The 16,732-nt window shown below is 47.6% G+C and overlaps 1 protein-coding gene across 5 annotated transcripts in view; it reads left to right on the top strand.

Annotated features, from left to right (window-relative positions):
- Window positions 1-604: 604 nt before the first annotated feature.
- Window positions 605-16,732, top strand: part of ANO9 (anoctamin 9) — a 519,627-nt gene continuing 503,499 nt past the window's right edge. For 3 of the 5 annotated variants that reach the window (XM_085644947.1, XM_085644948.1, XM_085644950.1), the window contains exon 1: window positions 605-777. In XM_085644947.1, coding sequence (XP_085501073.1) covers window positions 772-777 — 6 coding nt within the window. In that variant the 5' untranslated portion in view covers window positions 605-771. The remainder of the gene's footprint in view (window positions 778-16,732) is intronic. The other 2 variants (XM_085644949.1, XM_085644951.1) reach the window with 1 other exon arrangement.

Raw genomic sequence — 16,732 nt, forward strand, 5'->3', positions numbered from 1 at the left:
TCAATCATACTATATTTGTTCAGTAATATATACCCTGTTCTCCTGTTTCACCATTTACCTAATTACTTAAATAAATAGCTCCTGCCCCTGTTTATTTATCTGGTTTTGTATAATGCTCATGTTGTTTGTACTTTGTATATTTCAAATTTTTGCTACGCTACCTTTCATATGCTTTTATACCCTATGTGCCTTATACTATCCTTATCTTGTAAAGCGCTCTGATACCTCTGGGTCTAGCCAGCGCTATATAAAACCTTCAAAATAAATAAATAAACATATGTAATCCACCTACCAGAGTGCTTCTCTCTTTTTAACACCAATGTATTATGCCATGTTTTCTTGGGGCATTATAGTAGAGCATGGGTGGAAGGCAGCAGCTACATTAAAGCTCGGCTCGTTTTGGGCTCGAAGGTCCAAGAGGACCTCGAGCTAAGTCAGAGCCCGTCCTTTGGCTCGAGCTTGAAGTGGCTGGCCCATCTCGGGGTGCCTGTTGGCGCTGCATGGGAGGTGTCTTATAAAGAGTCCTGTCCTACACCGGGACGGGACGGACCTGTGATGTCACCGCTTACCTGGCACAAAAGGGAGTGTTCAGGTAGGTTAACCTGTGGGACAGGGCGGGCGCGGCAAGCGAGGGGGAGGAGAGAGAGCGCACAGAGGAACTCCTCGGAAGCGCAGAGTTCGAAGAAGTAGACCCCGACCCAGCGCCACTCCCGGGGTCTCTCGAGGACGACCTCTATGTGAGCGGAACGCAGCGGCGCGAGACTCCTTAAAATGCAGGTAAACAGGCGTTCGGCCAGGAAGGTATCCGGCAGTGACAACCCGGGCTGTCAGAAAACTACCGCACGACCTGGGACAGTCACAGAGCCGGAAGACGGGGATATCTGAGCGAAAGCAAAACTAGCTCGGAGAGGGACTTCGAAAACGTTTATTTCTTATATAGAACCACGGGTATATGTAGCGAAACCCATAAAAAAGCATGTGTGTAGGTGTCTCCATTGAGAAACGGAGGCGTAAGCAGACACACGTAAATAAACGCCAGACACGGTTTAAAACGCGTAAAGAAACCCTGAATACCTCTACTCTGATGAAAAATGTTGAATCAATTTCCCCCATTTCTGGCTTGTTTTCTACATGTTGGCATGCGTTAAATAATGATGATTGTCAGATCTCAAGGGCCCTCTGCTAAAATCATTTGTAAGACGAGACTCCATTTGGAATTGGACCGGTTTGGGAGGTGTTCGGGCACTGTGTTGCATTGCTGAGACTCCGATGATTGGAAGCATTCCCCAGTGTATTCACACCTGCAGGCTGCGCCTTGTACATTGTGTCCAGTTACATAGGGTTATGTGATGTACTCAGTGATTGAAATGGAAAAATAAAAGTGTATGTACTCTGTAACAGAGTACCTGCTTGTTTCTGAGAAGTGCCGCAACTCTCCAATTAAAGGTATTGCATTTCTCGAGAAGTGCCGGTACTCTCCTCCTCAAAATAAGAAAAAGCGCCGGTTCTCCGTACCGGACAGTACCGGCCCATTTAAAGCACTGGTCATGTATTGCTTGTGTAGTCCCCTGAAGGGGAGCCAGTTCTGGCATCATTGTGTCCGGTTCAGGTGTTATCACCTGTCGAGTTGTGTTCAGTTCTAGGATAAAGTGCCGGTTTCTCTAGGTTTTGCTGGCAGTATTGTGTTTGCTTCTGAACCTCTCATCTGGAGTATTGATTCTGCTTCTGGAAGCCTCAGCTCCATTAATATAAAGATAGTTTGAAACAGTCCAGTGGCATTGAGCGAGGCATGCAATAATTTTAAGTGATTCATGCTAGGAGACGAGGCTAACAATTTAAAGACTTGTACCCAGAGAAAAGGGGCATGAGATTGCTAGGGCACAGAATGCACATAACAGACCTTGGCGGAAGCGGTTTCATTTGTAGTGAGGCACACACATGGCAGGAAGCATATTTATGTAGCGAGGGTCAAGCTGAAGTCCCCATTCTCTGTGCCAGGCAGTTACATACTTCAGCAGGATGGGACCCTCGCCATTACTGCTCACACAAGGAGTTCATGGTGCAGCGTACAGGCCTTAAACCTGTTCCATCAGTGGCTTTCAGTTTTAAAGGAGAGGATGGAGCACACTGGTCTCCAGGACATACCATTGAGTGATTATTTATTTTTTACTAATAACAAGCAAACAATTATTCCTCCGTGCAGATCCTCTTTTTCAACATCTTATTTTTTATTTATTGGAGTTTTTCAATAGTGCAGATCCCATTGCCATTATTTGATCGCTTCATCAGTGTGGTAGATTAGAATATGAGGAAATTGCAAAGGAAAATTGTTTCTTATTTTGCAAATCAGTTGTACAGATATTACTTGTACCAGAGCAGTAGTGCAGCTAAAATTCTATATACTCCGGTACATGTCGCAAACAGGGTACTAGCTTCGCAGCTAAATGATGGCATGTGCGTGAGGACGAGGTTCATAATCTGCTGTAAGGGCACCGGTGAAGAAACAGGCATTTGCAGGGACTGAGCTGAGGGAGAAGGGTATTTAGTGCTGGGGCAGGAGTGCTTTCGACCTTCGCTTGCACACAGTGTACACCGGGCCTTCCTCCACCCTGAAGGAATGTTTGTCCAGATCTGATTCCAAGAGTGGCGGATTCAAAGTTCTTTGCTTATTGAATCTTAGGATTTCGTGTACCACGCCTTTCTTGGTTTCTGGTTCTTCTGTTTTCCTCTAGGAAATGGAGTATTTGCTCTCATTATCTTGGGATAATGTGATGTACAGCATCACCGGTCATTTGCGCTCTCCTTGGTCTGCATCATTTCTGCATGGGCAAGCCAGTACAGAGATGGAAGGCCTGCACAAGTTGCTCCGTTCTCTTTGTGTTTGTGATGAGCTGCGCTGCAGTGTTGAGTGCATTTTCTTGGGGCGGTATTCTTGATTTGGGGAAGCCATTCAGTCAGTCTGTTCTGCAGAGAACATTAAGGGCTGAATACAATGTCGGGCGGAAAGCCTCCGACCACTCTTCTTGATGCGGAAAGACTAGTCAGTAAGGACGTTCCATGGTAGTCCATTCAAAGGAGAACGTTATGTGTGTGGTCCCACATTTGTTTGCTCTTTCTCTATTACTTATTTTTTATTTTTTTAAATCATCAATACTATAATCTCACAATACAAAAAACTCAAAACAAAACGAATATGCACATATAGACGTTGGGAAACATTACAAAAGAACATACATTGTCATTCCATATGTAAAGCAATTAAATATCTTCATCGTCTACCACTAGGGAGGGAGGGGGGCAACAGGGGTAAACAGCAAACCTCTACTTTCATCCCACGGACCCCATATGTTGGACCATTTTTGTGGGCAACCCCTACTTTCATAAACCGCCTACTCTGCCTGCATAGACCAATCCATGTCTGACTCCCAATCTTTATAGCACAGCTGAACCCCACCCCTCCATGTTTTAGCTATGTTGCGCTTTGCCACCACACATCCCAACGTGACCCACAGCTGTTCAGTACGGGACAAATCTGTCTATTACTTTTTAACATTTACCATATACAGTGATTCCACATATGCTGTTACAACTAAAGCATGCAGCATTAATTGGGATGTTGCAGTGTACAATATTATCAGGAATTCACGGTGTCCTCGATTTACATCGTTTCTGCACAACTAGCCACTTCAGAGATCTGAGGCCTGGCAAAAGGTGCTGTTTTCTTTGTGTTTATAATTAGCTGCGCTGAAAAGTTTAGTGCATTTACTTGGGACGGTAATCTTGATTTGGAAATGCCATTCAGTCAGTCTGTTCTGCAGAGAACATTAGGGGCCTGATTACAATGTCGGGCGGAAAGCCGCCCAACATTGTAGATTTAAAGTCCGACCACCATATTAGGATGATGGTGGTCAGAATTTAAACCTGTAGGGGGATTCCAAAGTGGTTCCGGCATGCTCAAGGACCTTGTGGGTCATTTGGAAACACTTAGTAATCCCTTAGGAACTGCATTTACTCAGTCGTGATTATGATGGCACTTTGCGACAGCAGTTCCATGTTGGCCTTTCCGACATGGAACTGTTGTTGCAAAAATGTATTTGAGGGCCCTATCCCTCAGCAGCGTCCGCATACTGCCCTGGGAGGCACCTATGGTGCCACCCTCAACATCTCTGCACCATGTGACAGGCCCCGTGAGCTACATCTAACGGTGCGGAAGATGCAAACCCATATTACAGCCCTGCTGGCCGATGTCTCCCAATTGCATGACCGGGCGAAAGAAAAAGAGGGCCGGATGGGATGGAACAACATTCATCGACCCGGCACCCAACTTATACCAGTGGTGGCCTGCCCCTTCACCTATAGGGACTGGGATCACAGGTCGCAGGGGCTAAGGGGCCCTGGCACCTGGCGAATGGACTGGTGAACATTCATCCGAACTATACGGCTGAAGTGCAGAGACTTAGGGGATCCTTTATGCCTGTCAAGCAATTGTTGCGGCAATTGGGCCTCAAGTACTCACTCATGTTTCCAGCCAAATTGCGGGTTGCGTACGATAGCACCACGCAGTTATTCACGGACCCAGACCCTGCCGAGGAATGGCTGGAGACGAAGCATGCAGCTCCCCGGACTATGGGCAGAGGTCAGCTCCGATCGAAGTTGGCCTGTGTCAGCCACCTAGGAGTAATCCCACCAGCCAACAGGCGGTGCAGGAACGCGCACTGGCTGTAGAGGTGCTAACATCTTGCTGCTGTGTGTTTCAATCATTGGCCATCCCAGGAACTCTGTCCCATGAACATGGGCTGACACTGGCATTGGAATACATCCCAGCAGAGCTTTGTGCAGGTCCCAAGATCATTCCAATGACATCTGACCATGTGATTTGAGACCCTGGGCTGTGGCTTTTGACTGTGAAATCTGCCTCAGTGAGGCACTGGCTCGGAGGGACAAGAGGGTTCAACCCGCTACATAGGGAGATGGGCATATGTACTAACTACATGCGGACCTGCAATGGTTACCCACATATTGTGCTGTTCACCACTGCATGTATTTCCTACCCTGTTTGCAGATGGAAAAACTTGTTGGTTACTTAATACGGTTTCAGTTTGGTTGAGAACAGTTTTGGTCCCGACTAGGGCAGGGGAGTTTGTTTTGAGGTAACACATGGAAGAGCTACACTGTCTTTCCACTGTCATAACTGGGAGGGTGCCTGTCTTTGGGTTCCACAGGGTGTGGGCGGCTGGGGGAGGAATATGTTGGACTCTTGGTGTACCATGACAACACGCAACTTAGACAGCATACCCACATATAACATTACCTCCTGGAATATCCAGGGAATGGCCATGCCTAGGCATCATCAATTGATTTGCATCTACTTACGACGCAGGCACACACATGTTGTTCTCCTGCAGGAGACCTACCTGACTGCGCCAAAACATACTAAATTACAATGGATGTGGAGGGGTGAATTGTTGGCACATCCTATTCGGCATACGCAAAGGGCTTTCTTATTTGGGTGGCCCCACGGTCCCACTGATAATCCTTCATACCGGGGTGGGTCCAGAGAGATGGGTTGTTGCACTTTATGCACCCAACAGTAACCAGCAGCAATTCTTAATGCGATTACCTCACACATTATTGCATGATCTGGAGGCACCATGCCTGTGGAGATGGGACTTCAATAACCTTTCCCCACCGACAAGGGACAGCAGCACTTGGGCTGGCCAGTGCCCCTAGGGACTGGAGCACACACCAGCACCTACGGGACATATGGAGGTCCATGCACCCTAGCACTAGGAAATATTTCTTCTATTCCCCCATGCACCACCTACATATGAGGATAGATCTGTTTCTTGCCTCCCCCTCCATGATATCTCAGACTCTGTCCTCTGAATACTTGGGCTGCACGTTGTCTGACCATAACCCCCTTAAACTGTCAGTGCAATGGAGGCAGACAGGGAGCATCCATACACAACTGGAAATTGTACTCCCCGGCCCTGCTAGACAGGGCATTCCATGCCACTATTGTTATACATGTTATCCACTATTTTGAGGACGAGGAGAAGGCCTATAACACGGAACTGGAGTGGGATGTATTTAAGGTTGTCCTATGAAGTCTATGTAGTAAACCTCCTATGGGGTACGTCACACGTTGCACACCAAACTCATTGAGCTGAAGGATGCCAAACGGGGGAAGGAGGTGCAGTTGGGGATGGGAGCAGGGACCAAGGCTGAGGTCACACTCTTCAGAAAGGAACACAGGGATACAGGGGTCAGGCTCGGGAGGATGGACTATGCAGAAATTGGGGGCAGACAACATGCAGAGGGAGACCGGAATTGGCAGGTTCTGGCATGGCTATTAAAATCAGAGACCACAAGTGACCACCCTCAGATTCCCCACTAAGGGCATATTATGCACTCAGGACTTCCTGGAATACTGCACTGCACTTCATTAGGCGGAACCAGGACAGGGTGGTCCCACATTGTCAGCCTACATGGACAACTTGCTCATTCTGCGTCTTGATCCCTTGCAACGTCAAACCTTAGAAATTGCGCTCACTGTGAAAGAGGTCTGCCTGGTGATTCCACAGCTAGCCCACAATAAAACTCCTTCCCAGTTGAGTTCTACTCCGCTTATGGAACCACGCTCGCCTCACACCTTCTCCTGCTCTATCAGCTAGCTAGGGACGATGGCACGCTCCAACTGTCTATGCTGGAGGTGTTGATTGTAGTCTTACCGAAACCTGGCTGAGACCCCTTGGAGGTGTGATATTATAGACCAACTTCCCTGCTGAACATGGACTACAAGATCTTTGGGAAGGTCATTGCCAATAGACTTCTGCCATTCCTGCACACACTGGTCAATCTGGATCAGAAAGTTTTATATCGGGGAGTCATACGTTCTTGAACATCCATTGCCTTTTTCGACTAAAGAAGGAAAACTCACTGGGTCCCCACCACATGCTGCCCTTTTGCTCGACTGTAAAACAGCATGCGATACCTTGGGCTGGCCATACCTGATTCAAGTATTAAGGCGAATGAAGCTGGGCCTGGAGATACTGCAGTGGATATTCCTACTTTATACTGCCCGGTAGCACAATTCTGTACAGGCAGAGAGATCTTGTCCCAGTTTACAGTCCAGAGGGCATTAGAGAGGGATACCTGTGGTTGCTGCTTATCTTCGTACTGGCTCTCGAGCCACTTACCGGCTTATTCTCCTCCATGGCACTCACTGGGGCATCCTGAGAGATCAAACTTGGGGAGCTATATCGTTATACGCGGCGACACGTTAGTGTACCTCCGGGACTTGAACACATACCTCCCCCGAGTGATGACAGTGTTGGAAGAGTTTGGTAAAGCCTCAGCCTACGCTTGAACTGGGAAAAGTCATGTCTATTCCCAATGAGCTGCCTCTTATAGGTGGAACGGGGCACCTTGCCCACTCTGGCATTGGGGTGGCATCCAGACACCATTCGTTACCTAGCAGTCAATGACTACCACACGGAAAAGGGTATCATACAAGGCAACCTAGGATTAGTGGTGACCTGCATCTGCGGCTCCTTGGCCCTTTGGAACTGTTTGCTGCTTTCCCTGATGGATAGAGTGGCAATAGCAAAAATGCAAGTATTGCCCAGACTTTTGTACCACTTCTTGGCCCTCCCCGTTCACCTACCTCAGGGATTCTTCCGCAACTTGAAATCTATACTTTCGGACCTGGTCTGAGGAAAGGGGTGGAAGAGAGTGGTTTTATGCTAAATCTATGCCGGTGGAGAACTTGGAGCCCACACACTGTAAGATGTTCAGTTCAAAGTCTCCCACCTCCTTATTTGCTGAGTCTACCCTTGTGGGCGTTACTGGGCAGAGGCTGCAGCCAGGCGTACTCAGATGTCGCACCAGAGGGATACACCACATTTCGACATATGAGACAAATGCCTGAAGAAATAGCGGCCAAAACTGATGACAAACCCCCCCATAAACTCCACCAACCCCCCCGCCCAATCACCGGGTTTGACTCACGACCTCCCCCCCCCCCACCGGTTGACCTCGTGGAGGTTGCAAATTCTGTGTTCTACTGTGGCTGAGGCTTCAGGGCCTCCTCTCCCCCATCGGGGTTGTACATTGGGACTAATGGCACAACTCTCCACATTATCACAGCCTATGTCATCGAAAGATTTTTTGGGGGACCCGTGTAAGAAGATATTTTGGGACTCGCCTGTTGGCAAGAACCTTTTCTTGGGGGAGAGGATGTGGCCTAATGGCTAGAGCGGTCAACCTTAAAGCTAGGGAACCGGGTTCGAGTCTCGGCTGGGATGCTCAACATCCTGTGATTCTGGGCAAATCACTTAATCTCTCTGTGCCTGACAAAATGAATGTGTCCATCTGTAACGCAGCTGGTGCTCATGTAAAGTGCTCTGATACATTCGGGTCGAGTTTGCGCTATATAAAACTCACCCCCCCAAAAAATGGATTGAGACAGACAGGGTCTGAGGTAGAAGTAGGTAAAGAGAGAGAATGAGGTTTAGGTCCAGAGATAGAGGTTATAAAAAGAGAAAAAATACTTTCCCAGAAGGCCCTTAAAACGTCTCACTTGAGACATCTAGCCTACATCACAACTAGGCCTCAATGCCCTTTGCAGGCAATAAACAATTTTAGGCCCTCTTTTTAAAACCAAATGCAAAAACAACAATTGATGGACAGAATGCAGAACAATGTCATACATTCACCCCAGTACAGAGATCTGGGCCTAAATCCATCGTTTTTTTGCTCACCATGCCATTCCAGTTTGAACCCAGCCATATGCAAATCAGTCTTGACCCTGTGCCCCATGGGAACAGTCCAGCCCGAACTGCCAAGCCAGGTCCTCCCTGGACTGGAAACAAGCATCCTAGGACCGGTTTCGGGCTTTCAGCCCTCGTCAGCCAGGATAGCTTGATTCCAGTGGCATGGAGAGCATGGGACTCACGTCTGAGCATACCCTTCCCACTCGGGGTGACAAATGCAAAAACAACAATTGATGGACAGAATGCAGAACAATGTCATACATTCACCCCAGTACAGAGATCTGGGCCTAAATCCATCGTTTTTTTGCTCACCATGCCATTCCAGTTTGAACCCAGCCATATGCAAATCAGTCTTGACCCTGTGCCCCATGGGAACAGTCCAGCCCGAACTGCCAAGCCAGGTCCTCCCTGGACTGGAAACAAGCATCCTAGGACCGGTTTCGGGCTTTCAGCCCTCGTCAGCCAGGATAGCTTGATTCCAGTGGCATGGAGAGCAAGGGACTCACGTCTGAGCATACCCTTCCCACTCGGGGTGACAAATGCAAAAACAACAATTGATGGACAGAATGCAGAACAATGTCATACATTCACCCCAGTACAGAGATCTGGGCCTAAATCCATCGTTTTTTTGCTCACCATGCCATTCCAGTTTGAACCCAGCCATATGCAAATCAGTCTTGACCCTGTGCCCCATGGGAACAGTCCAGCCCGAACTGCCAAGCCAGGTCCTCCCTGGACTGGAAACAAGCATCCTAGGACCGGTTTCGGGCTTTCAGCCCTCGTCAGCCAGGATAGCTTGATTCCAGTGGCATGGAGAGCAAGGGACTCACGTCTGAGCATACCCTTCCCACTCGGGGTGACAAATGCAAAAACAACAATTGATGGACAGAATGCAGAACAATGTCATACATTCACCCCAGTACAGAGATCTGGGCCTAAATCCATCGTTTTTTTGCTCACCATGCCATTCCAGTTTGAACCCAGCCATATGCAAATCAGTCTTGACCCTGTGCCCCATGGGAACAGTCCAGCCCGAACTGCCAAGCCAGGTCCTCCCTGGACTGGAAACAAGCATCCTAGGACCGGTTTCGGGCTTTCAGCCCTCGTCAGCCAGGATAGCTTGATTCCAGTGGCATGGAGAGCAAGGGACTCACGTCTGAGCATACCCTTCCCACTCGGGGTGACAAATGCAAAAAACAACAATTGATGGACAGAATGCAGAACAATGTCATACATTCACCCCAGTACAAAAATCTGGGCCAAAATCCATCTTTTTTTTGCTCACCACGCCATTCCGGTTTGAACCCAGCCAGATGCAAATCAGTCTTGACCCTGTGCCCAATGGGAACAGTCCAGCCCGAACTGCCAGGCCAGGTTCTTCCTGGACTGGAAAGAAGCATCCTAGGACCGGTTTCGGGATTTCACCCCCCATCAGCCAGGATAGCTTGACTCCAGTGGCATGGAGAGCACGGGACCCACGTCTGGGCATACCCGTACCAATCGGGGTGACAAAACGAACAGTTGATGACAGAATGCAGAACAATGTCATAGCTTGGAATGGAATGGAAAGATTTTGTACCGCTCTTTTTAAAACCAGCACAATCACAGATTGAAACACAAATTCTTATTTGCAACCATTTCAGAATTTAAACTTGGGTGGTAATTTCACACCCTGCCTATATTTGCCTGCAGGTAAAACCTGGAGCAAGTTGTATGGGCAAACTACATGAAACAAGAATTTGTGCTCCTTGGAATGGTGAACAGGCGGCATTTTGCAGGCCAAGTTCCAAACAAGCATTGGCAAATCCAATAGATCTTGCCTGTGCAAGAGATTTTGGCTTTGCCACTGAGTTTTAGCCATGGTGGACACCAACTACTCTATGCCACTAAGTTATAGCCATGCTCTTTAGCATGGCTATAACTTAGTGGCATAGAGGAGAGTGGCATGGAGTGTAGCATCATGGAGCGGCATAGAGTGGAGTAGAGTGTCATGGAGGGAGTGTCGTTGAGTGGAGTAAAGTGTTGTAGAGTGGAGTGGCATGTGGTGTTGTGGAGTGTCGTAGAGTGGAGTGGTGTAGAGGGAGTTGCATGCAGTGAAATAGTGTTGCGGCATAGAGTGGAGTAGAATGTCGTAGAATGGAATAGAGTTTCGTAGAGCATAGTAGAGTGGAAGGGCATAAAGGGGAGTAGAGTGTCGTCCAGTGGAGTAGATTGGAGTGGCCAGCCGCGGTGCGTCCATTGGGGCGTAGGGGCGTAGCCCCACCACTAAGCCACAAGGACAGATGGACATGGAGCCAGCCATCATCATCACCGCTGATATAATTTAAAACAGTTTAAAACCTAAAGTTTGATTGTCTCTCTGCCGCTGGCTGATTCGCGGCTGGTGGCTGCGCTATCCGAACGCGGACGGCGCTGAAGGGGGTGGCCTGGGGGCGGGGCTGTGGCAGCTGGAGTGACAGTCCACTCAGCGCGGCAGTACTGTAGTGAAGTAGTGTGCGCATGTTCATTTTTGGGCAATGCCCCAGCCCTAACATGCGCGCAGTAGCTTGAAGGCTTCCCCGCAGAGCTGCTGCTGGTGAGGGAGGGAGCTGGGAGGGACCCGAGGGTACAGCAGCCCCCTGGGTCTCACATCTATGGGCGAGAAGTAACCATGCCCCCCTAGCAAATCCTGGTACATTGTTGCTGGCTATTAGCGCCAGGATTGGCTGAGCCACTGCGCAGCGCAGCAGACTCAGTCACGTCATCACGCTGCACACGATGACACATACCGCCATCATCACACCTCAGACCTCGTGGTGGCTCGTCGTGCCGGTGTGCTAGCTTGTGGCTGAGTGGCTCGCGTCGCGTCACGAGCTGTGCACTAGTAGCCCTCTGTGCTGGCTGAAGTAAGTTCGCTGTTATGCTGCTTCAGATTCTTTGACTCAGGTAATATATGGTGGTCTAAATATTTAATATGTATATTTAAGTGCACGTGATGGGACTGCATTTAGCGGGCAATGACTCGGCTATAATGGGAAGCAGTTGGTCACCCAGGCCTGGAAATCAGTAATGACTTCCTGGTTGACTGGAGTCAGGGTGGCCTCTTGACATTGTATTTGGTTGTTTTTCGTATCAGGTGGAGATGAGTTACATTAGATACTCACCGGCCCACTGCCCAGGAAACCTCGTGTCGACATTTATAAGGGGTTTCTGGTTGAGAGGCATCCTGTTTTTCAGATGAGTGGGACCACGCACTGAGGAGAGAGCTGGGAGCTGTTAATTTATATTTTAAATAAGGTGTTGACGGACACAATATGTTTCCTTGATTGCCCGATGCCAGATGGGGCCTTTCGCAAATGGCGGCGTTGAACACGCTCAGCCTGCAAAGTTAAATAACGCACCGAGGAAAACCTTTATCCAACGGGGGCAATCGTGTTTACAGTGCAGTAAACATCCTTACGGTTTAATAAAACTGTCGTGTGGTAGAAATGTTTGTTTAGCACGGTCTCAGTAACTCCCAAAATAGTGATTAACATCTTTACAGTCTTGTGAATTGTTTACAGTGTACTAGAAATCGTGTCAATGAGACATGTTGAAAGGTTAGAATAGTGTATGGTTCAGTGGTGTATTAAATTGAATAGTGGCCTGGTTAGAGCCTTACATGGGTGAACATTTTGTGCGTGGTTGTCTTCTCTGAAGGACACTGACATTTGTTTGTTCTACTGGGGTGTAACGTTATCTATTGCCTGGCTTCAGACGGCAGTTACATGTCGTGGCATCTTTGCCCATTATGCCTCGTTGATGCCGCTCTCAAGGTGTATGTGTGTGGTAAGCTTACGTTTTTGTGGTGGTTTGTTGAACAGCCCTGCCAAGTGCCACGCATGTGAAGTCAGCCTAACGCATTTTATTAGTTTGTCGCATCCCCCTAAAGGACCCTAGATTGTCTTACAATGTGCTGCACCAGACAGGACTGCACAGGATGCCAAAATTAATTGAAAGAGAGTGGTTGTGCCTATCAGTTGTAGTGCCTGGTCCAGTATTCTCGGCTACAGTGACAGTGATTCTGGGGCATAATGATTAATGTCACACGCCTCGACCCAGAGGACCCCACTCAGCCCTCAATACTCTAGGTTGGTCCGACAGGCTTCGCAATGGACTGTAATTAAAGACAGCTCAGATACATAAGAAAGTTGTTTTCCAGACGGGGGACTTGTGTCACAAATTGAAAGGGTTCACTTTTATTTACTGCACTCATTTTCTCAGACTGACTCCTTAGTCATGTCTTACTGAGATCAGGGCTGGCCTTGGGCATGAGCGAGCTGGGCCCTGGCCGCCAATATTAGGAGGGGCGCAGCAAGGAACTGCCTGACTTCATGTCATGCAAACAGCAGCTCGTCCATCCCACTTGGTTTCAATTGTGCCGTTAAAGACTTTGCAATCAGCCCTTAATGTACCTCCGCGTAACTGTTTGCACCCCATAAACCCCGTGCCCTCCTCCCATCTCCCTCTCACCTCCTGCCGTCGACACCGCAAGGACCCTCCCCTCCACAACAAACACCACATGTTCTTTCCGCCCAGGATGCTGTAGCGATCAATCCTATTCAGGGCTGAGATTTAGAACACATACAATCAGTCCCATTCCCTGTTCTTGTTCATAGACATGTAGGAGAAGAGCCTCAGTGCATATGTGGGGGCTATAACATTTCATCCAAAAGAGCGCTTTTATTGGGGGTTGAACTCAGTGGTGTAACAATAGCTCCTGAGGGCCCCCTCTGTCACTCTGCACGGGCTGCAGGCCCCGCCCTGAGAGATCCTGACTAGGTCCAGCGCGTGGGGGCCCCTCCATGCACTCTGCAGGGGGGCCCTCAAGTTTAGTTACGCCACTGGTTGACCTTTGCACTCTTAAATACTCTGGAAATTGGGCACTCTTGGGGGCATGAGACCAGGAAGCAAGAATATATAATAGAATTCAAAGGTGCTGCATTTATAAAACTCGAGATAGTTGCATTTCCAAATCTTTGCAGCAAACTGTATTCCTGTGCAACAATCATGAGCTACTTATATATCAGTGAAGATTGTACGTTTTATCGCACATGGTCCATAAACAGAAGTACTTTGTAATTGGAAAAATGGCCCTCATTAAATATGACCTTTTTTAAGAGTGAGTTATATTGTACTGGTTTTCTAAGCGCTGCAGATTACAGGCATTAAGATTACTGAGTTTTATCGAACTCTGGTGGGTCTCTTTTCGAAATGTGACTCACAACTCGCTATTCTCATTGCAAGGTAATTACTTTTACATTGTTTAGTCTGTGGAACCATAGGACAGAATGTATGAAGCTCTGTGGTAATACTGAATAAGCAGCTACCTATGTTATGCCATCTATTAATGTAATAACTGCACTTTCACAATTGCTTTATTAACCTTCCTGCTTTCTCAAATTTGCTTGAAAATGCATGATTTTTCTTCTTTTTTTTCAAAATTTTCTTGGGGGGGGGTAACCCCCCCAAACGCCCCTTTTGGGGTTCGGGCTCGCTCGCTACGGTGCTGTATGCTAATTAGTTTGCGCCCCACCACTTTAAAATCTCACCCACCGCCCCTGGGAGTGGCACAGAGTGTTGTGGAGCGGTCAGGCAAGAGTGTTGTGGAGGGAGTAGAGTGGAGTAAAGTGGCATAAAAGGAGTTGCGTGAAGTGGAGTAGAGTGTTGAGGGGCGTGGAACAGGTTGTAGCAGAGTGAAGCAGCATGAGTTGGATTGTCATAGAGTGGAGTGTCGTTGATTAGAGTGTTGCGGCATAGAGTGGCATACAGTGGAGTGACGTAGTGGAGGAGTGTGTCATAAAGTAGAGTGGGGTAAAGTGTGGAGTGGCATCAATGGAATTGAGTAGAGTGTCATAGAGGAAAGTGGGGTAGAATGTTGTGAACTGGCATGGAGTGGTGTAGAGTGGAATGTTGTAAAGTTGAGAGGCATAGTGTGTCGTGGCATAGAGTGCGGGCGTGTCATAGAGTGGCACGGGGTGTCGTAGAGTGGAGTGTTGTGTCATAGAGTGGTATGTTGTAGAGTGGAGTGGCATATCATAGAGTGGAATCGTTGAGTGGAGTAGCATGTCGTGGAGTGATGTGGCATGGAGTGAAATGGCGTAGAGTGGATTGACTTGGTGTGAAGTATTGTAGAGTGAAGTGGCATGTTGTGGAGTGTTGTAGAGTGACAGGCCATAGAATGTTGTAGACTAGAGTGGTGTCGAGTGGCATAGTGTGGAGTATGCATGGTGTGGTAGCGCCCTGCCATTATAGACACATTTTCAATTGAAATGACCATTACATTTGCAGAGACATACAATTTTACCGATAGAAGTATATAGTACACAAATGATAATGTGTGAAATGTCATCTCCTAGTGTATTGATTTATTTTGATCGTATTGAAATATTTGTTTCCACCACACTTTAGAAATACAAAAAAAATGTGCTTTATTTGTGCCTTCTTAATTCTGATACATTTTGAAATAGCTGCACAGTTTATTTACAGACATTTAATCGTGTTATGTGCTAGAAAAAAGCCTTTCAATTCAGAACAAGATTGTCACATAAATCCTCTCACTTTGAAGTCAGAGAAAGAAAAGCAAACACCAAGCTCCCTCGGAAGACAGAGTCTGACATTTGAATGCACAGCAAATGTTAAAAGATAAGAACAAGATTTAAAGGACTGTTTACAGAAAGCGAGCACTCATAGAAGAATACAGTAAATAGGCTATGCTCCATGGGAGAGGCAAGCTCAAGGTGAACAGCCAAAAACTAATAAAGCCAGCAAGTAGAAAGCAAGCAAATGTGAGTTACAAATAGGGGTGGACGGAAAATTCCATTCTGCCAGCAGAGTTCACATAGTCCATGCAACGCAAACATCACAGAGTTCTGGCAAAACTCCTTCAAGCGCCGTGTGACAGAATTTTTTCTTTTGCGTGGCTTCCCAATGTTAAGTTGGCGAGCGAGAATTTGTGCCCCTAGTGCAATTTTAGGAAGCTAGAATGCCTCCCGGCGAGATTTTCTCATTGTGAGTAGTCGCAACCGTTCACATTGAGAAAACTGCTGATCGAGTAGAAAATCTACTCCAGCGGCAAAAAGAAGCAGTGCCCTCTGGCACGCCGTGTGGTGCTGTTCGCGCATCAATGTGGTGCCGATTTGCGCTGATTTTACAGTGCTTAAGAAGCTCCCAGTGCTCAAAATCAGCGCAAGCAGCACAACATACCGTATTCTGCCCGCAGAGTTTTTATGTAACTCTGCAAACTCCACCCACCCCCAGTTACAAACCAAAAAGTCAATGGTAAGAATGGGCAGAATTAAGCAACACAACAATTTACGTGGTGTCCTTATGATAAGAGCGTCTGGGGGAAATTCCATTAGCTACTCTATTCCTACTAAACCTGGACGAGATGGGCTAACTCACATAATGCGACATGCTTCATCAGAGACCACCCCGTCACAACCTGGTAAGATGGTACTATCAGCGCAGCATCCACCTCAGGCTGGCTATCCTGAGGGAGTTCTGAGATATTATTCTTTTTTTCTGGATAATTTGGGTCCAGTTATTTGACTAAATATACCTCAGGGTATACCACAAAAGTATCCTTTTATTAAGGTGGTACCCTAGGTATAGTTAAAAAGTACCATAAAGTAATGGCAGGGTATGTATGTGGATGCTATGATCCTTGCATACCCCTGGATTCAACTGACATGTTCTGCCCTTTTAAAAGCCTAATGGTTCTCGGGCATACATCCGGGTTAAGGATTTGGACCCTAACCTTGTTTTAAAGTGAGGGTAAGAGGGGGCATATCAACAAGCGGCAGCGATAATTATCGCTGGCCGCCGTTAGCGTGAGGAATTTTATCGCCGGCTATCGCACTAACGCTGTATTAACAACGCATAGTGCAATGGCGATAATTATTCCAGTGATAGCGATGTTTTCAATGGAACATCGCTGG

This window comes from Triturus cristatus, chromosome 3_1 (genome assembly GCF_964204655.1).
Source record: "Triturus cristatus chromosome 3_1, aTriCri1.1, whole genome shotgun sequence".
NCBI lineage: Eukaryota > Metazoa > Chordata > Amphibia > Caudata > Salamandridae > Triturus > Triturus cristatus.